General features: G+C 35.2%; 9 protein-coding genes and 11 long non-coding RNA genes across 20 annotated transcripts; 8 read left to right on the forward strand and 12 right to left on the reverse strand.

Annotated features, from left to right (window-relative positions):
• Positions 1-29: 29 nt before the first annotated feature.
• SPOM_SPNCRNA.4096 lies at positions 30-2594 on the reverse strand. Its single transcript, NR_193457.1, has one exon. It is a non-coding gene; the product is annotated as a non-coding RNA (long non-coding RNA).
• irc20 (ATP-dependent DNA helicase) lies at positions 642-5388 on the forward strand. Its single transcript, NM_001356173.2, has 5 exons — positions 642-4122; positions 4163-4428; positions 4467-4666; positions 4709-4749; positions 4790-5388. The coding sequence occupies exons 1-5, from the start codon at positions 801-803 to the stop codon at positions 5086-5088; spliced, it is 4128 nt and encodes a 1375-aa protein (NP_001342916.1). The 5' UTR covers positions 642-800; the 3' UTR covers positions 5089-5388.
• SPOM_SPNCRNA.4097 lies at positions 2959-3991 on the reverse strand. The gene has a single exon (NR_193458.1). It is a non-coding gene; the product is annotated as a non-coding RNA (long non-coding RNA).
• Positions 4142-4411, reverse strand: SPOM_SPNCRNA.4098. Its single transcript, NR_193459.1, has one exon. It is a non-coding gene; the product is annotated as a non-coding RNA (long non-coding RNA).
• SPOM_SPNCRNA.4099 lies at positions 4819-5308 on the reverse strand. The gene has a single exon (NR_193460.1). It is a non-coding gene; the product is annotated as a non-coding RNA (long non-coding RNA).
• Positions 5389-5729: 341 nt separating the features above from the next.
• Positions 5730-6425, reverse strand: SPOM_SPNCRNA.1012. The gene has a single exon (NR_149852.1). It is a non-coding gene; the product is annotated as a non-coding RNA (long non-coding RNA).
• On the forward strand, positions 5879-9953 carry apl5 (AP-3 adaptor complex subunit Apl5). Its single transcript, NM_001020096.3, has 5 exons — positions 5879-6090; positions 6131-6292; positions 6344-8213; positions 8259-8521; positions 8561-9953. The coding sequence occupies exons 1-5, from the start codon at positions 5932-5934 to the stop codon at positions 8582-8584; spliced, it is 2478 nt and encodes an 825-aa protein (NP_594667.2). The 5' UTR covers positions 5879-5931; the 3' UTR covers positions 8585-9953.
• gpn2 (GTPase Gpn2) lies at positions 8664-10298 on the reverse strand. Its single transcript, NM_001020097.3, has one exon. It carries the CDS (start codon positions 9884-9886, stop codon positions 8939-8941), a length of 948 nt encoding a protein of 315 aa, NP_594668.1. The 5' UTR covers positions 9887-10298; the 3' UTR covers positions 8664-8938.
• Positions 10299-10305: 7 nt separating this feature from the next.
• jac1 (DNAJ domain-containing protein Jac1) lies at positions 10306-12926 on the forward strand. Its single transcript, NM_001356174.2, has 2 exons — positions 10306-11255; positions 11299-12926. The coding sequence occupies exon 1, from the start codon at positions 10419-10421 to the stop codon at positions 11094-11096; it is 678 nt and encodes a 225-aa protein (NP_001342917.1). The 5' UTR covers positions 10306-10418; the 3' UTR covers positions 11097-11255; positions 11299-12926.
• On the reverse strand, positions 11172-12793 carry sfc2 (transcription factor TFIIIA). Its single transcript, NM_001020099.3, has 2 exons — positions 12451-12793; positions 11172-12407 (listed from the first exon to the last, which is right to left on the reverse strand). The coding sequence occupies exons 1-2, from the start codon at positions 12598-12600 to the stop codon at positions 11433-11435; spliced, it is 1125 nt and encodes a 374-aa protein (NP_594670.1). The 5' UTR covers positions 12601-12793; the 3' UTR covers positions 11172-11432.
• Positions 12927-12967: 41 nt separating the features above from the next.
• Positions 12968-14577, reverse strand: gwt1 (pig-W). The gene has a single exon (NM_001020100.3). It carries the CDS (start codon positions 14486-14488, stop codon positions 13109-13111), a length of 1380 nt encoding a protein of 459 aa, NP_594671.1. The 5' UTR covers positions 14489-14577; the 3' UTR covers positions 12968-13108.
• On the reverse strand, positions 14569-15287 carry SPOM_SPNCRNA.1013. The gene has a single exon (NR_149853.1). It is a non-coding gene; the product is annotated as a non-coding RNA, possible alternative UTR (long non-coding RNA).
• Positions 14682-15235, forward strand: SPOM_SPNCRNA.1014. Its single transcript, NR_149854.1, has one exon. It is a non-coding gene; the product is annotated as a non-coding RNA (long non-coding RNA).
• Positions 15288-15581: 294 nt separating the features above from the next.
• SPOM_SPNCRNA.1015 lies at positions 15582-17345 on the reverse strand. Its single transcript, NR_149855.1, has one exon. It is a non-coding gene; the product is annotated as a non-coding RNA (long non-coding RNA).
• rps1102 (40S ribosomal protein uS17) lies at positions 16133-16726 on the forward strand. The gene has a single exon (NM_001020101.3). The coding sequence runs from the start codon at positions 16157-16159 to the stop codon at positions 16613-16615; it is 459 nt and encodes a 152-aa protein (NP_594672.1). The 5' UTR covers positions 16133-16156; the 3' UTR covers positions 16616-16726.
• Positions 17346-17388: 43 nt separating the features above from the next.
• Positions 17389-19719, forward strand: rki1 (ribose 5-phosphate isomerase). The gene has a single exon (NM_001020102.3). It carries the CDS (start codon positions 18169-18171, stop codon positions 18991-18993), a length of 825 nt encoding a protein of 274 aa, NP_594673.1. The 5' UTR covers positions 17389-18168; the 3' UTR covers positions 18994-19719.
• Positions 17493-18759, reverse strand: SPOM_SPNCRNA.4100. The gene has a single exon (NR_193461.1). It is a non-coding gene; the product is annotated as a non-coding RNA (long non-coding RNA).
• srw1 (substrate-specific mitotic G1 APC coactivator Srw1/Ste9) lies at positions 19156-21738 on the reverse strand. The gene has a single exon (NM_001020103.3). The coding sequence runs from the start codon at positions 21599-21601 to the stop codon at positions 19931-19933; it is 1671 nt and encodes a 556-aa protein (NP_594674.1). The 5' UTR covers positions 21602-21738; the 3' UTR covers positions 19156-19930.
• SPOM_SPNCRNA.4101 lies at positions 20022-20323 on the forward strand. The gene has a single exon (NR_193462.1). It is a non-coding gene; the product is annotated as a non-coding RNA (long non-coding RNA).
• On the forward strand, positions 20443-22414 carry SPOM_SPNCRNA.4102. Its single transcript, NR_193463.1, has one exon. It is a non-coding gene; the product is annotated as a non-coding RNA (long non-coding RNA).
• The last annotated feature ends 10 nt before the right edge of the window (positions 22415-22424 follow it).

Raw genomic sequence — 22424 nt, forward strand, 5'->3', positions numbered from 1 at the left:
AATCGAATTGCAATGTAATACGGTAAACGCAGTTTGGTTTAACAATATTTGCGACGACAAGAATCCTTCAAACTAGGATATTTCTTTAATATGTATACAATCTTTAGTTTATATTTTGTACTTTAGTTTATGACAATAACAATAATCTTTGTCCAGTGAAGGTGACATCACTTTTAAAAACTTTCCTACCAGTTTACGTTTTATTTAGAATTTATATTTTTTTGCTAATTGAATTAAACTTGGTAATCGATATATACTTAAAGGATGAGCACAGTGTTTTAGCAATAAGGAATAGTGTGTTTGTACAATACCGAGTAAAAAGGGCTCTTTCTTTTAGCCAGCAAATGAGATATTAAGTGTATCGGTAATTTTAATAGTATTTACAATTTACTTACTAATTAACGTAGATGTTATTTCTTAGGTAATTTTGAGTTCTAATTCGTGTTTGTACTGATTCAACCGTGAATAATAGAATTCCCTTACAAACGATTTATCGATATTTACCTTGTCGTACTTTTAAACCAAAAAAAAAAAGAGGGAAGAAAGGTGGGGAAAAAATACCAAAGTAATATTCGACTCTGCAAGCTTTAGCAAAAAAAAAGTGGCACATGTTTTAATCAAGACACTTTTTGCCCACAACTAAGAACAAAAGCACATAACACAATGCCTACCCTTTTGTGTTCTTGAGGGTTTATATATTTTCGTTTATTTCTTTGTACATTAAAGAATTCTATTCATTCTAAAATTTTTAAGTCTATTGGTTCAAAACACGACTGTATTTAATTAAGAGAGGGAACATTATGGACCGAACTAAGAGGCGAAAAATAGAGAAGGAGGCTTCCTTACTAAATGAAAGAAACAACCTTTTGGAAAGTGATTTCGCCAATTGCTACCGTGCATTCCAGCACCAACTCAAGCTAGACCAGCAGATATGGCGTGGACCAGAGGACGAGTTAAATCGGCTAAAGTCTACTATTTATCCTGTCGTTTTTTGGGTTGATGGATCTGAGAAACTACATGCATATAGTTTTACTCAAAGAAAAATTTCATTGGCCAAAAACTTGATTCCTTTGTTTTCTGTCGACTTGAATAAGGATACTTACTCTGCTTTAAAAGCACCTCTCAAAATTTGGAGTAAGCTTTGGGAGGATAATAGGCGGCTGAAGAAAATTATAAAATACACATCTTATGTTACTGTAAAAGGATCCGAGTTAATTTTGTCGTTTGGCATTTCCATACTCGACTCTTTTCTTGCCCCTCAAGATGCGATTCTTTCATCTGGATCATCTTCCTCATACACTGCTTTACTAGACTATACGTTCCTTCCGTCTGAAGATGAGGAATATTCTTGTTTAGATATTAACACTGCACTATTTTACGATTGTGCAAGAAAATTGGCAAAAAGCCTACGTTTCGCCAATGTATCACGCGATCCAAGGCTTTCTTCGGAACTTTTACCATTTCAAATGCGTGTTTTAGAATGGATGAAACGAAGAGAAGAAGAGAAATTCCTAACCTCAAATGATTTACCACCTCTATGGTACCATTGCAAAAGTCTTTTTGATGATCGAATGGTTTACGTTAATCATGTTTACGGCTATATGACATTTTCGAAAGAAAAAACATATTTGCTTGCGTCCGGTGATATACGTGGAGGCATTTTAGCCGATGAAATGGGCATGGGAAAAACTTTGGAAGTCTTAGGATTAGTTTTGCATCATCAGTTGCCAATTTCTTTGACTGATACTTGTACTTTCGATCAGGTCGTCGGAAAAAATGTAAAGTATTCCAAGGCCACCCTAATAATTACGCCTTCTACAATTCTCGATCAATGGTTATCTGAGATAGATTTGCATGTGCCATCATTGAAAGTATTCCATTACCAAGGAATCCGAAAATCCAATGGTTTGAAATCAGCTAAAATTTTTTTGGATTGTGATATAGTGGTAACATCTTATTCTGATTTACGGTTTGAGCTATTGTACACTGAATCTCATTCCAGGACCTTAAGACATGAAAAGCGACATGTTTCTCCAAAGTCTCCATTGATTGATGTATGTTGGTGGAGAATTTGTGTTGATGAAGCTCAGATGGTTGAAACTTCACAGAGTAATGTCGCACAAATGATTTATCGCATACCTCGTGTCAATTGTTGGACTGTAAGTGGAACTCCCGTACGTAGTGAAGTTGATGACCTTTTTGGCCTTTTATTTCTTCTTCGCTACTCCCCTATGTATTTATACAAAAAACAAGCTTGGATGCAAATTATAGAGAAGAAACGTGTTCGTGAATTTTGCGATCTGTTTGGCTCCCTTGTATGCAGACATTCTAAACAGGACGTTGAAGAAGAATTAAAATTACCTCCTCAACATCGAATCTGCATGACTACAAGACTTAGTGTAGTAGAAGAAACGAACTACCAGGATTTATTATCAGAGGCGGCCAAGTCTTTGCACTTTTTCAAAGACAGAAATTTGGATTTGTGTGACGAAGAATCTATGAGGCGTTGGTTGGTTCGTTTACGACAGGCATGTTGCCATCCGCAGGTTGGATTTGGTAACAAATCCGCATTTGGAGGTGGACCCATGAAAAGCATTAATGATGTATTAGTTTTTATGTTGGAACAAACAAACTCTACATTCTCCTCGTTAAACAGGAAGCTTTATTCCGATAAGATTATTGTTGGTCAAATATATGATCATATTAAAGACTATAATAAAGCATTGGCTATTTGGTCTGAAGTCAGAATACCTGTCGAGCTCGCTGTCAAAGAATTAGAAAATGTTATTTACAACTCTAAATATGAGGACCATGGTAAAAATTTACCGATTAATTATTTTGGTTTGGATCATTTCATTCATCTGCGTGTTTGGTATGTTCTATTGCATAAAATATACTTTTTTATAGCAAGCGCTTATTTTTCTTTAAAAAACGAAAAGTTTGAAAATGAATTTTATTTGCTCGCGCAGGATTTAAGAAGGAAGATTATGAGTGATGTGATTATCAAAACCAGCAAGCACCTTGAAGAGTTTTCAGAAAAATTTATTCCAAAGAAACTTGTCAAAATACCACGATTACAGAAATCTTACGCAAAAGGTCTCATAACCGGACATGGTATAATTGAAGACTATAATAGACTTTATAAAGAGTTGAATGATCAAAAGGAGGTGCTTATAAAATTTAGAGATCGGCTTATCCATTTGATGAAACTTCCACTTCTGGATCAAGAATCGGATCCGACCGGCGATGAATACGAAGAATCATTGAATGCGCAATCAGAGATATCCTATTGTATTGATGTTTACCGTCAAATGCTTTCAGATCGAGTAGCGGCAGTCAGCGGTACTATTAATACCTTTGTGTCTCATGAAACAGAACTTGAGAAATACAAACTTATAGAGAGTATAAAAAAATCGGAGAAATCGTTAGACAAGCAGGCTGAAGAACGTGATAAAAAATATTTGCTTTACTTTGAGGAAAGGGAAGAAGCAAGGCCAAAAGCAGATCAATACGGATCATTAATAAATATAGTTTCAAGACTGTTAGATGCATCAAATAGATCCACCTCAAGTTTTGAAACTTCTAAAAACATGGAAGAATATGAACGGATTGATGCAATGGCAAAGGAGCAATCTAGAATTTGCCAAAAATTGGAAAAAGAATTGAGTATAATTCAGTTGACTTATAATTCAAGGATTGAGTACTATAAACAGCTGCAGGAAATTTCTGACTCTTTGATGCCTCCTCCCGTTTCAAATATCAGTTTAAACAATTACGTTAAAGACGACGAAAAAAAACAAAAATTTTTGAACTCTGTTATAATTAAAGCTTCGGTGATTTTGGAAAAAGAAATTTCAGAAAAGCAGGACGAAGCAAGTCAAACAACAAACGTAGCAGAACTCGTCAATCAAAAAATATCCGAAATGAATATACCTGGACATATCCATCTGCTGCGAGAGCTAGAAGAGGAAAAAAGCAATACCCAACGTAAAATTGCTCACTTCGAATCAAGGAGAAGGTATTTAACAAACCTATATGAACATATTGTCCTTAAAGCTGAATCTCATCAGATTTGTATAATTTGTCGTGATATAATTAAGCAAGGTTTTATAACAACTTGTGGTAAGTATTTGTTGGATCGTTTATCTAGTTAACTTGTTAGGCCATTTGTACTGTAGTTTTTGTTTGGAAGCGTGGTTGAAGCATAGTTCGTCGTGTCCAATGTGCAAAACCAAATTGAACAAAAATAATGCTTACTATATTGGCGAAAGTAGGGATATATACTCTCGTCAAGAGTTTGTCACTGGTTTCAACAAACGAGACGAAAGGCTTGAAATTCTCGACGATGAAGCATACAGGCAAATTTCTAATATGGAGTTAAAGGAGTCATTTGGATCAAAAATTGACACAATATCTAAACATCTTTTGGTAAGCAACATTTGTATTTAGAGTGGATCTAACTTTAGTATTTGAAACATAACGAACTTTATCCTAAAGTTGTTGTATTCTCTCAATGGCTTGATGTTTTGGATGTTTTGCACAAGTCATTTGAAGCGAATGGTATCGTCTTCATACGTTTTGATGGAAAGTCAAAGAACACTTGCCTAAAAAGGTTTAAAGAAGAACGTAGCTTACAAGTACTTACTTTACATGCAAGATCGCAATCGTATGTTTAAACTGTTTAATTATTTGTTCTAATCTTCATTAGATCTGGTTTGACGTTAACAAATGCCACTCACGTTTTCATGTGTACGTCGATATCTGTATTAACAAGTTTTAACATTGACAGGTGAACCATTACTAAATAGTGGAATTGAAATGCAAGCAATTTCACGCGTTCATCGAATTGGGCAAACTCGTCCGACGTTTGTTTACTACTACATTGTGGAAGATACTGTTGAAGGTCATATTTTAAATCTTTCATTGACCAAACATGAGCAGCTTGACAAACTAGGTTTGGATGTACCGCTAGTTGGTAATATCAATCGCACTACTGAAGCTAGCAGCGGCGGAGAACAAGTTGATGCCGCAGAAATTAAAGATTGTCTTAAAATGGCTTTAAAGCGGCTCACCACAGAGGATTCATGAACATGAAAAAATTGATTTTAGAGAATGATGCTGATAGGTCAGGTTTAAACAGAATAAACGGCAATACTGTACTACTTATTGGTGACAGTGATGTATGGTTAATCCTGAAGTACCCCTTCGCTCAATACTGTTCAATTATTCATCTGTTATTAAAGCAAAGCACGAAGCATTAGTTGGTTTTCACTGGTTAGATTGTGCAAACACTTAGAGTCCGAATTACAGGAAACTTATACTTAATTTAACATTGTACTGTTGTATTAATTATAACCACTTTTTTAAATACAAACCTATGTAAATATTAGAAATTAATATAGCAAGAAAGGTCGCATTTCTCATTCTGGGTATTGGATTAAAACATATTGTCTTTGTTTTTCATTGATATCAGCGATGTTACTGGGCTATTAAATGCGATGTTAATTTATAACTATAACTATAGAATGAACATACGTTTGTGCTACGAATATACACTCGTTGTTATTAAGTTATCTTTTTTTTTTTAATAAAAATGAACAGGACTATTTGAACTATGAAACGTAAGTTCTTTTAGCATCATATTCAATTATAGTTAAACAAAATTGTTTATTACTATTAAAATAACACTGATTATCTTTGGAGACATACTTTATATCAAATTACAATAATTATTAATAAAACTCATTGCAATTTATTTTTCTCAACTGCGTTAGCTAATTCACTGCTACGCGATATAACTAATTAACGATTGCTGCTTCAGCTCGATAATTCCTTTTCGTCAAGGATACATTGCGATATAGTCTTAAGAGAGCAAACTGCATAAAGCCGGCTTTGGGATATATTTAACTGACTGTTGAATTATAAATTGTCATGGTGTTTGAAAGGACACTAATTGACCTAATTAAAGGGATAAGATCTCATGCAAATGATGAGGAAGCATTTATTGCGACTTGTTTACTAGAATGTCGAAAAGAAGCGACATCGCAGGATGCAGATCTTAAATCAGAAGCAATCTTAAAGCTTGCATATGTTCGTTCAACTTTATTTATAAAGTTACTAACAAAAGTAGCTGGAAATGTTAGGGGTGGATATTAGCTGGGCCAGTTTCCAAATCGTTGAGGTAATGTCTTCATCTAAAATTCTTCAGAAGCAGAAAGGGTATCTAGCTGCTGTCCAGTCTTTTAAACCAGATACAGACGTTTTAATGTTAACGACTAATTTGCTTAAGAAGGTATGTTTTTTTTTAATCTGTAAGTATTTACAAAGCTGACGGTTTTATTAGGATCTAATGAGCTCTAAAGTTCCAGAAATTACTCTGGCCATTGACGGTCTCTCACACTTCTCTACATTAGGCCTTGCGCGTGATTTATACCGAGACGTATTGATTCTTTTAAATCATTCCGTACCGTACGTAAGGAAACGTACAATTTTACTCCTATATCGACTATGCTTGCAGTATCCTGAAGCTATTTCAGCTTGCATTCCAAAATTACGTGAACGATTAGACGACCCTGACACTTCCGTTGTAAATGCTGCTGTCAGTGTAATTTGTGAATTAGCGAGAAGAGCTCCTAAAAATTACCTCGAGTTTGCTCCTGATCTTTTCCATCTTCTTACAACTTCCTCAAATAATTGGATGCTCATAAAGCTTATCAAATTATTTGCTTCCTTGACTCCATATGAACCTCGATTGGTGAAGAAATTGATTCCTTCTTTGACAGACATTATTGAGAATACACATGCGATGTCACTTTTATATGAGTGTATCAACACAATAGTTTCCGGTAATATGCTTGTGGGTCACTCTCAATGCGACAAATTGGCAAGCCTTTGTGCTTCAAAATTACGCGGCTTTTTTGAGGACACTGATCAGAATTTAAAATACATCGCTCTTCTTTGTCTTCGTAAGCTTGCAAATACGCATCCTTCCCTTGTTTCTGCTCAATTGGACATCATTCTTAAATGTCTGGTCGATACTGACACTTCAATTCGTTTGCGAGCTTTAGACCTTGTTAACGAAATTGTTAACAAAGAAAATATCCGTACTATCGTTAAAACTTTAATGCTCCAATTAATCGTTTCGTCGGATGAATCAGCAGTTGAAGATATTAGAAACTCAACTGCGACGCGTATAATCGAAATGACTTCTAAATCAACATACATGAATATTGCGGATTTTGAATGGCTTTTGACGGTTTATGTTGATTTAGCCAACATTCCAGGTATTGACACCGGCACATTACTAAATAACCAAATCATTGATTTATGTGTCAGAGTTAAAGCCTTGCGCCCATTTTCTGTAGATATATTTTCCCAGGCCATTTTGGATCCTTCCTATGTATCAACTACTGATTGTTCTGTATCTGAAAAGCGTACCGACATTTTACCTGCCATCATATGGTGCCTCGGTGAATATGCTGAATTTATTGAGGAATATCTTGATATACTTGATGCCTTGACTCGTCCTTCGTTTAAAAAATGTTCAAATCTTGCCCATCGCTTACTTTTACAGGCGATAACTAAAATATTCTGCCAATGGTGTCTTGAAGAGGAACCAACTTGGGGAGTAGAAAAGTTTGGCTTAGTAAAGTTATGGGTTGAGAAGATTGTTTCATTCATTGAACAATTCCTAAATTTTCAGGATATGGAAATTCAGAGAAGAGCCTCAGAATTTTACATTTTGTTTAATCAAGTCAGTGACATTGTTAACACCTCTGATACTATGGAAGTTCTTGAGTTACAAAAGAAGCCTCCATATATCGTACAAAACACTATGTATAAGCTATTTTTTGGCGAACCTTTAAATCCTGTCGCTGTAAAAGCTCAAAGAAAAGTTATGCCTGATGAAAATTTGGATTTAAACTGTCCAATAAATGGCGTAATTGAAGTACCAAAAGAGCTACTTGAAAACATCATCCAAAGTGATGATTCGTTAATTAATTTTGATACAGAAGTACCTTCCTCTGGCATAGACACGTTCTCTAAAAAGCAATTCAATAGTTTAGAGTCTGTTCCTGTACAGCGTGATTTGAGCAGTCCTTTCTACCTTTCTTCGAATCAGCACACTACGACTACTAATTCAGAACCTGAAAATTTAAATGTTGAAACGTCGATGTCAGATGAGGCTTTCAATGCTGATAAAGTGACAAAAGGTTTGTTAATGCTATTGATTATATTGTTTTTGCTAATAATTTTAGTTACAAAAAATAAGAGACGGAGAAAGATTTTTACATCACCTAGTTTACAAGCTATGGTTGTAGCCCAAGACGAAGTGCCCGAAGGAATAAGTTTGGCTGATATTGAAAACAAAGAAAACCCTTCTAATAGTAATGTATACTCCTTAATTTCTTTGGACCCTCCACTTTCTACCAATCAAGGATCAATGGGTGATATTGTGTTGGAAACAAAATCGCCAATTCGCGTTGAAAAAAAGAAATCCAAAAAAAAGAAAAAGAAAAAGGTATGACAATCACTTTACGAAGTAACTAATTATTGAAAGGAAAAAACATCCGGGAAAGAGTAAATTACTGTACTGTTGACCGCTTTTCTTTTTCATTTCGAAATGCATTGTAGATTTATCTTACTTTGAAAAGAGTCTTAAATCCAAAGAAATGTTATTTGGTGCAATTTACAAAGTGTTTATTATAAAAGTGATACATTAAATTTTTGAGATTTACAAAAAGGCTATCTCAATATTTTAAATTTTTACCAAAATTTAACTGTATGGGACTTTGCGAAGTGTGTTTACCGTTGATTGAAAGTATTGTCTTAAAACTAAAACACAGTAGCAAAAGATGAAGATGACACAAGCAAGGTTGAGTAAAATCTTTCAACTTTCAAATAATTCAATTTGCAAATCCTTAGTAGTTCAATGTCATTACCCTTCATTTTCATCTTCGTCCATGGTCGATTTTTGCTCTAATTCCCATTCATATTTGTCATATTCCTCTTTCTTGTCAATCCATCTTTCCTGAGGCGAAATACCTTGAAGAGGGTCTCCACCTTGACGAACGGCATTCACCCAAACGGCATCACCACCAATTTCTGTAGATCCATATGCATATCCACCTGCTTGATCGATTTTTCGAAGAACACGTAACATACTGGCTTTATTTTCTACTGCAACAACTTCAAAAGAAACAAGATTAAAATCTTCAACAAGTTCACAAATAGCTTTGTTTAAATCACTATAGCGCTGAAGACGTTTATCTCTATCAAGCAAAGGCGCCAAATATGAAAGGTCTTGTACTTCGGTAAAAAAATCTAGTTTCATTGGTAAAGTTCCATACGTACAAAGCAAATCAGCCTTCGACAAAATATTTACATGTGGCATGTCCAGCTGAAGCATCCCCTTTAGGCAAACAAGCAGTGCACTAACATATGCAGAAGGATTCGTGCAGCAATATGCATCTACAAGTTGTACGGACACAGGTCTATAATCCAGTTCCTTTTCCAAAGTTTTGATTATTTTTTGTAAGGAATTATGGTTTGTAAATAACTCAACTTGACCAGGGCAATCAAATATCACATATGAATCTCGATGCTTTTTTAGCTCCTTAAGCAACCATTCAACGTGATATTCAATTGCTTCCATAGCATAAATAAGTGCTCCATTTGGTCCTAAATCATAGTCTTTTTGGATCATCTCAACATCGAGAACTTTACGAATATCAATTGCGCATGGGTATTTGATAAAGTCATTTGCTGGGTCAAGATTGACGATAATACTACTCCTTCCTATGGCAGATAATAATTGGTACATTCCGAAACAGTAAGTTGATTTCCCAGAACCCGGAGGTCCAACGACCACTTGACAAAATGGCATGCTGCTCTAAAGTACAACAATTAGAACCAAATGTGTAATTCCTTTTGCAGTATATTAAAAATGTTTTTCATAAGTTTTTTGAAAGATAATACTTTTGTAGTATGTATTGATATATCAAAATTTGATATTTAAAAAAAAAAAAAGGAAAAAAAACTGAAAATACAAAGATTGGTAGAATTTCCTTAAATTTTTCAAATGTAGACGTTAAATTCACCGAACTGCCTTGGTTTTAGGAATATTTAGCTTGGAACAGAGGTTTCCAGGGTCTCTGCTTTTTAGTAAGATGTCCGAACTAATCTCACTGTTCTTAAGAGATGATTTCGAAAAACAATTGATGTTAACTTTGAATGATTATATTTCCTTATGTAATATTGAAGTTTGAGATGACATTTAAAGAGTTGTGGCAGTTATTGAAATTTGGCAATAACAACAGCAGTTACAAGTCAACTCTTGATACCTTTTTTTTTCAACTACTTGAAATTCTAATTATTCACTTTGGATTTGCATAATTTCTTTTTTTTTTGTATCATAAATGTTAAAGCAAGCTGGAAACCAGAGCTTTAGGCCCTTTATTTCTTTTGCACAGAAGAGTTTATTCAATCGACAAATTACTGGAAATCATTGGATTTTTGCTCGCTTCAAATTTTATCCTTTAAATAAAATTGTTAATTATAATCATTTTCATAGTTCATCATGCCAGTCAGAGGCTAAAAACTTTTACAAACAATTTGAAGGAGATATCTCGGATCCGCCTCCTAAAGGTCCGTTTGATATTGATTTGGGAGCATTAAAGTCAAGCTATTTAAGAAAAATGAAAACATTACATCCTGATGTTGCTCAGGGAAAAGACGCTGCCTTAGCTCAAAGAGATTCTGCAGAATTATCGAAAGCTTATAACACCTTAAAAGCTCCATTGACTCGAGCGGAATATATTCTCCAGCTTCAAGGAATTAACCCAGTTTCTGAAGATATTTCTAACAGTGACCCTGAATTTTTGATGGAAATCATGGATGTACATGAAAACATTTCCGCTTCAAGGGATTCGCCAGAGAAACTCCTACAGCTAAGTCAAGAAAATCAGGGTAGAAAAGTTCAGGAAATTAATGAAATACGGAAAGCAATGGAGTCTTCAAATTGGGATAGTGCTCTGCTATATGTCAATCGGCTCCGATATTGGAATACAATTGACAAAATCCTTCACGATTTATAATATGAATTGATTACTTAACTGTAATTACAAGATTTTATTAACAACCCTTAATTTGAAATGTGAGAGAACCCCTGTATTCAAAAATATTTGAAGCATGAAAGGTTGCATTTCTAAATCTGCATTAAAAAATTTTATATTATTCAATTCGACGATTCAAAGGTATGAGTCTCTTATATTTTAAAAGAATGTATTGACATCAAAGATTGACTAAACCAAAAGCAAAAAAAAAGATAGAGGTTGCTTATAAATTTATTATGAAGAGAAGCTAAAACATGGCTTTGTCACATTTATGCTAAACTTTTCCGTTTTAGAATAAATTGAAGTAAGGATCGTCGTTCAGTGATGGGAATTAAGGTGTCTATGCATATCATATAGCCGTTTGAACCGGTAATTGCATTCTGGAAAGGAACAGCTGTATTCTCGGGCTTCTTTATATCCATGCCCGGTAACTTCGTTGATTATTTTTTTAGCCACGTCAGATACTAAGTTTGAACTCAATTCTTTCTCTTTTTGGTCGTGAATTGCGACCCCCTCTATTCCATCATGTTTGATTCCACATTCATTAATGTATGGTTTATGAGCTTTTTTACAAGTGCCGCGCTCCAGGTGTCGTTGCAGCATATGTTTATATCCAAATTTGGTACCACAGCTATCACAATGAAATGCCATATTACCTTCGTGTATTACAGATATGTGTTTCTTTAGAGCAGAAGAGCGTGTAAAAGATTTCTTACATCCTTCCATTGGGCAATGATACGTCTTCCTTTCTTCCAAAGTTGTTTGATGAAGTACAACATGGTGTCGAAGGTGTGCTGCGGTTTTAAATTGCCGTCCACAAATTGAACAACTGGGAACATGGGCCTCCCGAATGTGATTTTGTAACTGACTCCATTTTTCAAAACCCTCATGTCCGACACATGATTCATGAGGACAACTGTAACTGATAATTTTTTCATGAGCCCGGTTGACATGATTTTGTAGTTTCTGCTTTGTAGCAAACCTTAGTTCACAATCTTGATACGTACAAGGATAAGGCAAAAGATGAGTATGACAAGCCGAAATGTGGGATCTGAGTTGTTGATGTTTGCTAAAACATTCATCGCATCCCTCCCATGTACATGCATATGGCTTTGGCTTTCGATGGACCTCGATGTGGCGTTCAAGATGCTGCTGAGTATAAAATTGAGCATCACAACCATCATAATGGCAACTAAAGGGTTTCACATTGGTGTGACAGCGTTTGTGAATTTTTAGATGACTTTTTCGATAAAATGCTTTGCTGCATCCCGTGTAGTCGCAAACAAACGGTCTCTAAAGAACGTTAGAAAATATTGTAAAATTATATAAAACATACTTCATTGGAATGTGTACGTAAATGTTGTTCAAGCAAAGAAGGTCTTGAATATTTCTTGCCGCACTCTTCATATGGACAATGGAATATCTTTTTTGCACTTCTTAAATTTTTTGATTCTATCTCGATTGATAATTCATTGAAATGACACATTTAGGTTAAATATTATTTTATATGAATGCATCTAAGACCTTATTTGATTTCTAGTGCCTAGCGAGGATTTTTGCAATTGCTTGAAAATTTTACCTTATAGGTAATAACTTTTATAATATTTAAATCAATCGCACCGTTTCAAACCAAAAAATGATAAATTATTCGAGCATTTTGCCTAGTGCGAATGCTGTATGAAAAAGGTTTCGAATTTAGCGGTGGTTTGATAATAAAAAAAATTTCGATAATTGCGATATGAATATATAAACCATGCTCAAACCAGAGTATTCATATTTTATTATGAACAAATCCAAATAGTCAAAATAGCTTTGTTAAACGTTTTAAATTAAAAACTTAAAATGAAAGAAAATCAGTAAAAGTCTACATATCTTAGCGAAGTATATAGTATCCTAAAGAATCATATGAAAGGGCTTGTAACATTAAATAAAATGAATATTATTATTTTGTCATAAGAAATACAGCATAGCTTACAATCAGAAAACACTATACACTAAAGGCGAAAACGAATTCCGTGTTGAGCAAGCCAATGTGCCATATAGCAAATAATAAAAAGATACATAGTCATGATTGTCAAGCCTTTTGCATTGCTAGAATGAAGGGTGTCGAACGATAAATTAACTACTCCTGTTAAAACGTTAGCAATCAAAAACACCAACAAGCCATTATTATTGGCATCTTCAAGCAGTTTGGGGACGCGACTTCCATATGGCACAGAAGATGGGAATAAATAGGCATCAATAAGTATGTATATAGTAAGAAAAAACATATTGATAAAGGCAACATTCGCAACATAAGGCGTATTAGCAAGTCGGCGAGAAACACCAACTGACAAAAAGTTAGACACAAGATACAACACTAACAAAATGCATAGCGGGAATAATAGACGTTGAAAGCGCTTCCACGACTCAGCTCTAGTATACATTAGAGGTCGATCAGCCAAAACTACACTACCGGTATACATTCCATAAAAGTAAATAGCAATGTATCCGGGAAGAGAAGCAATACCCTCTCTATTCTGAGCCAAAATATTTGTTCTGGGGGCGGATAGTGCCCATTTTTGGAAAGGGGTTAAAACAAGCAAACAATGATGAAGAAGAGTAATGAAGGTTGCTAAATTAAAATAGGAGACTTTTTTTAAAGAACGACGAAAAAAAAATACGCCAAGAGCCATGAAACCTAGGGTGAAAAAAAAGTTCCAATGCATGCCATATTCGCTTACATGTTCTTGGTAATTGATGCTTTTCGTTAAAAACATGCGCGCAAATCCTAAAATCAAAAGGATGAAAGAATTCCACAATACATTTTTAAACGCATTTGGTTTTTTAATGTCATTTTTCCGTCCAGCCACAGTACCTGAAGAAAACATGAAAGATCCAACACCAAGATCCATCAGTGATGTTCCCCAGGTTTCAACTTTGGCATATCTCCTCGGGAAAAGGGTAAAGTCAACGGCCAGGATGCAAGTGACAGTAACCAACATCATTTGAGAACGATAAAATGTGACTCCAGCAATTCGTCGATCAAAAGTATTTTCATTTTTTTTAGTAAGACAACAACCAGGTTTTCTTCTCAGCACATCCCAATTAATTGGACTTATAACATGAAGGACGAAGGAAGGCAAAAAAGAGGCTATGCAAAGAGTGAAAACGCCAACTTTCGATGAAACGTAAATGACAAATAATGGAATTAAGCAAAAGATGAAAAACTCAACAAGAAACCCAAGATTCCCTTTGGGTAAGATGTTTCTCGCAGTCATGTTTACCCACAAAACGTTGCAAGCAATTCCTATTAATAACAAGCCACATGTCTCAATGGAACTTGAACCCGTCAGGTTTGAGACAAATGCTTCTTTTTCCAATTTGTATGACATTTTTTTATTTTTTTTTTTAAATCCATGCACTACATAAAATAAAATAGAATTTGACGGATTCGAACCGTGTTAACTATGGTGTTCCGGACAAGTTAAACCAAGCTATGAGTTAAGTATAAATAAATAGCGCAATCGACAAATCTGGAAAACAAGATGTTTAAGCCACAAGATTTCAAACGTAACTAGACGGAATAAACGTTTTTGACTTTCTCAGAACATAAAAGAAGCCACCTTTAGACAAACTTATTGAAAGCATGCGTAAAGAAATATCGATTGCATTAATTACTTAGAGGGATTAAAAGGGATTTGTTACTGAACAAAATAAAAATAATATAAAATTTAAGTGAAAGCAATGTCAGGTATAAAAAATGCGGAAAGATAAATTGGTAATATTAGGATCATTTGAATCCTTCATTGTCGGCCGCTCTTCTCTACCATCTTAAGTTTAATCTTACCGTGAAGCGAGCGAAGCGGCATTCTTTCCCATGAATGATTTTGCTCCTAGCTACTATATCCGAGACAGAATTGTTACTATCTCGTGAACGTCTCAAATTGAAATGTCGCTTAAGCACATTTACAGCAGAGGTAAAGTCATGTCTACTCAACACGCGTATTTTATTTGTAGATTTTTGGTCAAGTTTTTCTATCTTTGCTTTACTTCGAAAAACAGACAAAAAATGAAATGGCAAAAAATTGCAATACTTTTGATATATTTCCTTCGTTTCAACTATTATGAAATTTTGTTGTGTTGATTTTTTTATTTTTTTAAAAGTAAGATCAACTACATTTTTGGTATTTTATCTTAGGTTTACATCACATGAAAAAGGTAAGAAAGTCTGAATGTGAAAATGGATGTAAAAATGTACCAAATAATAACAAGTAACAAGTATTTCCCCAAATTAGTTTCGAAAATACATATTTTCCAATTATCTCAATTATACTGCTATCTTTGTTACCATAAGTACACGACTCTACATGAAATTGGGAAAGAAGGGTGTGAAATAATGTTTACAAAACAAGATACAGCATCCAACAAATTAAAAAAAAAAATAAAAAAATTAAATAAAAAGCTAACAATTAATTAAAGATCTTACGAAAATTATATAATGATGAAAAAATAAATAGGCAATAGAATAATAAAAAATTTGAATATATCTAAAGCAAAAAAAACACCATTTTGTTGCAATTTGGTTTTCATTTCCCAAAATTGGATTGATGCCTTCATCAAACTAAAACCGTCTGATCTTAAATTTCAGGATGAATTGAGGTTTACTTGAATGCTACTGCTTACCTTTGTTTACATGCTTGCCCGCTCATTCTCTTTCCACGTTGGGTCAAACAATAATTATATGAAGTAAAGCAACTCTGTAAATTCTCAAGATGAATCCTCTACCTCGCTATTGCTACTTTGAGGATTAAGATGAACAATGGTCAATAACAAGAGTTGAAATAATTTCGTAATAAGCAAAACTACACTGTGGATTACTTGGTCCCCACTTGGCCCTTTATCCCACTTGGCTAATCTTTTTAATGTACACTTCCAAAACACCTTTGCAAGCAAGTAGGGTAGGGCTCAAAAGCAATGAGCAGTCACAATTATCCACTACACTACAAGCAATACACAATAAAATAGCTTGTCCATCACCAACACAGCGGAATCTAACCAAAATGGCTACCGAGCTTGTCGTTCAAAGTGAGCGTGCCTTCCAGAAGCAGCCCCACATCTTCCAAAACGCCAAGAAGGGCGCTGGACGTCGTTGGTACAAGGATGTCGGTTTGGGATTCAAGACCCCTGCCGAAGCTATCTACGGTGAGTATGTTGACAAGAAGTGCCCTTTTGTTGGTCAAGTATCCATCCGTGGTCGTATTCTGACTGGTACTGTTGTTTCTACCAAGATGCACCGTACCATCATCATCCGTCGTGAGTATTTGCACTTTATTCCCAAGTACAATCGTTATGAGAAGCGTCACAAGAACTTGGCTGCCCATGTCTCTCCTGCTTTCCGTATCAACGAGGGTGATGTTGTCACTGTTGGTCAATGCCGTCCTTTGAGCAAGACCGTTCGTTTTAACGTTCTCCGTGTCGTTAAGCACACCGAGGGTCCCAAACAATTTGGTAAATTCTAAAAAAAAGGTAAACTAGCTCGGAAGTCGTTATATTAATACATAATATATAAATACTTGTATGAAATTGACATGTCCATTTTAAAAATGTAATTTTTTAAACGATACTCTCGTTTATCAAACACTTTAAACCCCTCCAATTTCTCTACCTTCCACAACACGGTTTTGAAAACGCATCGTTGTTTCCATTCAGTGATATCTGATCAAACTCCCTTCCTCTAAATAGCACGCCCACAATTTCCCACCTACTTCCCCTCGTTTTTTCCTTAACGCATGTAAACAATCTCCGCATGTTTTAAAGCCCCACATCGTAACGTAGTTGGAACAAGGTTTTGTAATGGTTGAGGTATTGGAAGTGTTGCTAGTCTCTTATTATAGTAGTATGTTCTAGTGCTTCTAATTTCTTCCTATGCCATGCACTTTGGTGACGATTTGCAACAAATCATCAGTTTTCATAGTTGATAAACTTTGCAAGAATAAGGTTGGTTTCATCATACCAGAATTCGAGAATCATCGCATTATGCAATAAACTTCTTTTAAGTTTCGTTTTCAGACACTGTTTTTTATGCTTCGCTGTGATACATAACCGTGTTAGAAAAGTGCGGAGACCCCGCCATCCCAAAGCTTTGCTTTGTTTTATTTTGCCTGACTCTGCTCTACTTTGCTGTAAGAAAGTTATCATAGCTCGATCTCGGTGTTTCTCCGTAAACCATTTTTCTTAGCAAGGTTTAGGTGTTGTGTTACGTTACCACCATTTCTGACCAGAAACTCTCTTTAACCACTGTCGATAAATCATCTCAGTGTGGTTATAAATCACTTGTGGGTCGTTAGAAAACTGGTTAATTAGGGTTTCTTTTATGAATATTACATTATAGGATTTGGACCTTACGTCGGGTTTTGTGTACTTTTTTTTTTTTCAGGGTTCTACGTGTTTTCATTTTTTAACTCTTAGTGGCTTTTTTTCTTTTTCCTCCTCCGAAAAAAGAAAGCTAATCAAAAAATCTTTCTCATTTTTCTTCCCTTTTCATCAAAAAATTCCATCTCTTGGATATTGATTGAATTCCCTTAACTTCGAATTCATCTCTCTCTAAAAAAAGTCATCAATCCTTTCATCTCTCATACTCTATCGTGAGTTTTTAAAAGTACTTAGTAAAGTACCAGATTAGTTTACTGTTTGAATCAGTTCCTTGATCTACTTTTCACCCTTACTTGCTTTAGTAACTAAGACCAAAAAAAATTTTACATTTTTTTTTTCTTTTTGTTTGGAGCCTCAAACCATATTTGTTCTTTGCCTTTCTCCTTTACTTCTCTATTCGTGAGTAAAAAAAGGTAAAAACTTTATATTCTTTTTATCTCTGTACTGAAAGTTTCAATTATCTCATCCTCGAACCTTAGCTGTCAGATTGTTAGCTTTTAAGGCTATTTATTGTCTTTTTGGCTCAGATATATCATTCTTCATTTGATTTTTCAAAGTCCAATTTGGCTCTTTTGTAAAAAAAATTTTTCAATTCTTTCGCTTCATTTATACCCTTCGACTTTCTCTTGAAAAAAATAAAATGGATTCAGCAGAAAAGAAGTTGGATTTGTCTCCCATTGAATTAGCTAAGCGATTGGCTTGTCATATGGCGGTTGACGAAAATTATCCTGAAAATCCCAAAGTCATTGGTATTGGAAGTGGCAGTACCGTTGTATACGTTGTCGAGCGTTTATTGACAAAGCCTGGCGTTGATAGTGTTGTTTTCATTCCTACTGGTTTCCAATCTAAACAATTGATTGTCAACAACGGTTTACGCCTCGGGGATCCTGATTGCTATCCAAACGTGGATGTGTCTTTTGACGGTGCTGATGAAGTGGATGACAATCTTCAGTGCATTAAGGGTGGTGGTGCTTGCCTTTTCCAGGAGAAATTAATTGCCTTCTTAGCAAAGAGACTTGTAATCGTTGCCGATTCTCGTAAAAATTCCCATGTCCTCGGTGAATATTGGAAAAAAGGTGTTCCCATTGAAGTAATGCCCATGGCCTATGCTTCTATTTTACCCCAACTGGTGGAACTCGGTGCTATTGAACCTAAGCTTCGTATGGGTGCTCCTGGAAAGGCTGGTCCTGTTGTTACCGATAATGGAAATTTCATCATTGATGCTCATTTCGGTCTTATTAAAAACCCCAAAGAACTTTTTGCCAAAATCAAATTATTGGTTGGTGTAGTAGAAGTTGGCTTATTTTGTGATATGATTTCAGCCGTTTATTTTGGTAGCAAAGATGGAAGTGTTACCGTCAAAAAAGCTAGTGGTGAAAAACACATTATTCCGGCTCCTGTTACTGCTGCTGCTAATGAAGTGGATGCCAAAGTAGCTGAAACAAATGCAAAGCCTCTCAATTAGTCAATTTACCTACCTTTTTCGCCTACTTATTGACGCGTTCATAATTTTCTAATATTTTACCTTAGTTTTTTTCTAAAAAAATGGTTTTATGCGTTTATTTTTCTCTCTTTTTTCTTATAAATATATATTTATATATACATAAACATATATAAACTTATATACCACCAATGATATTTTGGTCAACGAAAGTCATAATATTTTGTATTTTATTCTGTCTTTTCTCGTTGATATTCAATTAACGTGCGTCCGTGTCAATTAGCGACTGCAGAGGTAATGTTTTCGTGAGGTTTTATTGTAAATATTTTCAATCTCATAAAAAGGGCTGAAATTTTTCACATTTTCTTTCGCTACTCACATGTTTAAAACATCAAGAATTCCCAAGTTGATTACGTGAATAACGAAGCATAAATTATTGATAAAAATAAATCGTGAAAACGGCTTCTATCAGAGAAAATAGATACTATTCATTATATATGCAAAGATGGTGAATGATTTGAAAATAAATGCTAAGAAAAGAATAAAACAAAACCTTTTGACGTATAGATTATACGCTCAACCAAAAGGACATATGCTGAAGAATAAACAAAACAAAATTAACAAAAAGTGACAAAGTTTTTATTCTCAAGGTCAAACTGTCACATTGCCAACAGAAAGATGTTCAAGCGGAACAGTATTCACTAGTTTTAAATTGAGCTTGTATAGCTAATTTGTAAAACGTAAAAAAAGTAAAAAAATGCAAGACAAAATTGTCTAATATGTAATGAAATTAGATGATGTAGAAGTAGATGGATTACATTTAAAAGGAGTCAAAGAATGTTTCGTGTATGCACAATAAGTAAAAATCGTTGACCGAAATGAAAGCGACAAAGGTGTAATATTTTAGTAATAAGATGACAAATATAATGTACAAAAGACTTCAAAGAGTGAATGTGTTGCATTACCGTATTTTCATTGTAGGGTCAAATGGAGAACTCATAGTGGAAGCGGAGTGTTTTGATTTAGAATCAAACAGCTTCCAGAATCGAAGTGTTTCATCGGCTGCACCAGTAACTATATTTTCACCATTGGGAGACATAGCCAAATACAAAACTCGATCTGTATGACCTTTTAAGGTTCCAACACGTGAAACACTAGGATAGTTCCACAAAGCTACTTCATTTTCCATGAAACCATGAGTTGAAATAAATTCGTTTGTTTGCTTTGACCACAACAAATTACAGACTTGTGATCCTGTGTCTATGTTGTGCAACATCGATCCGCGTTGTGTATTCCATAACTTTATGGTGCGATCGGCAGTACCTCCTCCAGAAGCCAGAATTCCGCGCTGATGTGGACTCCAAGTTATTGCCTTTACAGCTGCAATATGATTATGAAAGGAATATAAAGGTTTTTCTTCAAATTTATCCCACACCATAAGGGCATTATCATTTCCACCTGAAGCAAGTAAATTTTCATTGGAATTCCATTCAAGACCACACACTTCTTGTCGATGCGCCGTCAAAACTCGAAAATAATGCTCTGGAGCACGAACATCACGGTGAAGAATATGGTTATCTCGACCACCACTACTTAACACATGATCATTCCAAGATAGGGCACCGACCCGTTCAGTGTGCCCAGACATAGTTCTCGTCTTTTTACAAGTCGCGGCATCCCAAATTTCAACAGAGCCATTGTGTGTGCCCACAGCAAGGTGAGTGCCACGCTGAACCCACCTGAGTGATGTGACCGTATCTGTTGGATAAAAGTTGTGCATAACTGTTACTTCGCTTGAGATCCCTGACCACAAATAAACTCGAGAAGCCAAAGCAACCGCTAACATATTACATTGGCCCCAATCTAAAAGATTCAGGTAGAAATCACCAGCAAGGCCAGGAGCGTCAAGTACTCTGTAAGGTATAGAAGGGAGTTCTCTCCCTTCCAGTCGACTTGCAGAAATTAAATCTTTAGTAATAGAGCGCACAGGCGACAAAGAATAAATTGTCCGATTCGGGTTGTCCTGATATTGCGCTTTCTTTCCATATGACGATTTATTTCGGTCACGAGGAGATAAATAGTGAAATATCTTTCGAGAAGGTGTAACAGGCGTGTTTTGAAGTATAGAAGAAGAAGTGTGAGAGGAAGAAGGTGGCGTTCTTTGAGTAAGTTCAATATCATCTATCCCAGAATCAGTACGGGGTGTTGAAACCCCTATCGTAGTGTTAGGAGTAGCAATTGGAGAATTATTAAAAGTTTCATCATTGGAACCAAACAACTCGCTTCTTAAGAGTGTGGTGAAGTTGCGATCCGCCACGGATTGCTTTTTTTTAACTGGAGTCAAAGGTCCTTCAACTTTAGTAAAACCTGTCCATAATTCCGTAGAAGCATCCCTAGAAGGAATGAATCGATCTCCCTCGTTTGTGCGAGGTCTTTTCTTGTTAGGAGAAGAAGGAAACGATTTTTCGAAACCTTGCCGCATTCGAGTATGAGCATCGCCTCTTGAATCAACCGTGTTAGCAGAATCGGAATTAGAGTTATTATTTTCAACACGATTCATGCTATTATTTGAATTTCGATTAGCAGACGAATTCGATGAAGTAGGTCTAGTAAACCCATCAAATTCATCCATAATTTCACGTTAGGCCCCCTGACTTCACCGATTAAATGTCGTTAGCTAATTTTACCAATTGAATTAAGAAGGAGTCAATTGAGTTCCTTAATGTACAGGTACACAAAGAGGGCGATGTTGGTAAAGTAGAAGCATACGACCAGCATCCTTCAACAATCACCATTGTCTACTGAGAAACCGGGAAGGGTAATGCACTTTCATAATTAAATGGCTGAACAGCGTGTAGCGAGGGTTGGACTTTAAGCGAAAGTTTATTTATTCTGAATTATACCAATGTATTTCTTAAATAAAATTAGGATATCCCTACGCACACGAGTACAATCCACGGATAGAGAATTAAGCTGTCCTGACTTTAGCACAGGCCATGTATTATCAAGACTTGTAGTACTAATCATAGTATTCTATATAAGTATATGAGACTATTATCTAATGATCAGTCACTATCTAAGTGACCTATGTTTCTCGAAAAGGTTACTTTCAAGAAACCAAGAAACAATCAAGCTGTTTTCTATATGTCTTGAGTTGAACATCATGAGCAGATTCAGTCGACATAAATGGCTAGTAATTCAAACATGTAGAGATGGTGAAATAGTAAATTGGCTGTCGAATAAATAGTGTAGGACTGGTTTTTGGATAAGTTAATCAGTACGGGTATCAACGCCAGCATTGCACGCGAACCCAAACACGGTTCGCGTTCGTGTTTTATTACTTCTGTGCCACGTGAACATTGAGCAGGGTAAAAAAAAATCTCAAAAAAGAAAATTGATTTTCTTTTGGAAAAATCAACTAAGTCAAAATCGTGAAAGTAAAAATTTCTCTTTTG

Source organism: Schizosaccharomyces pombe (genome assembly GCF_000002945.2).
Source record: "Schizosaccharomyces pombe strain 972h- genome assembly, chromosome: I".
Lineage (NCBI taxonomy): Eukaryota > Fungi > Ascomycota > Schizosaccharomycetes > Schizosaccharomycetales > Schizosaccharomycetaceae > Schizosaccharomyces > Schizosaccharomyces pombe.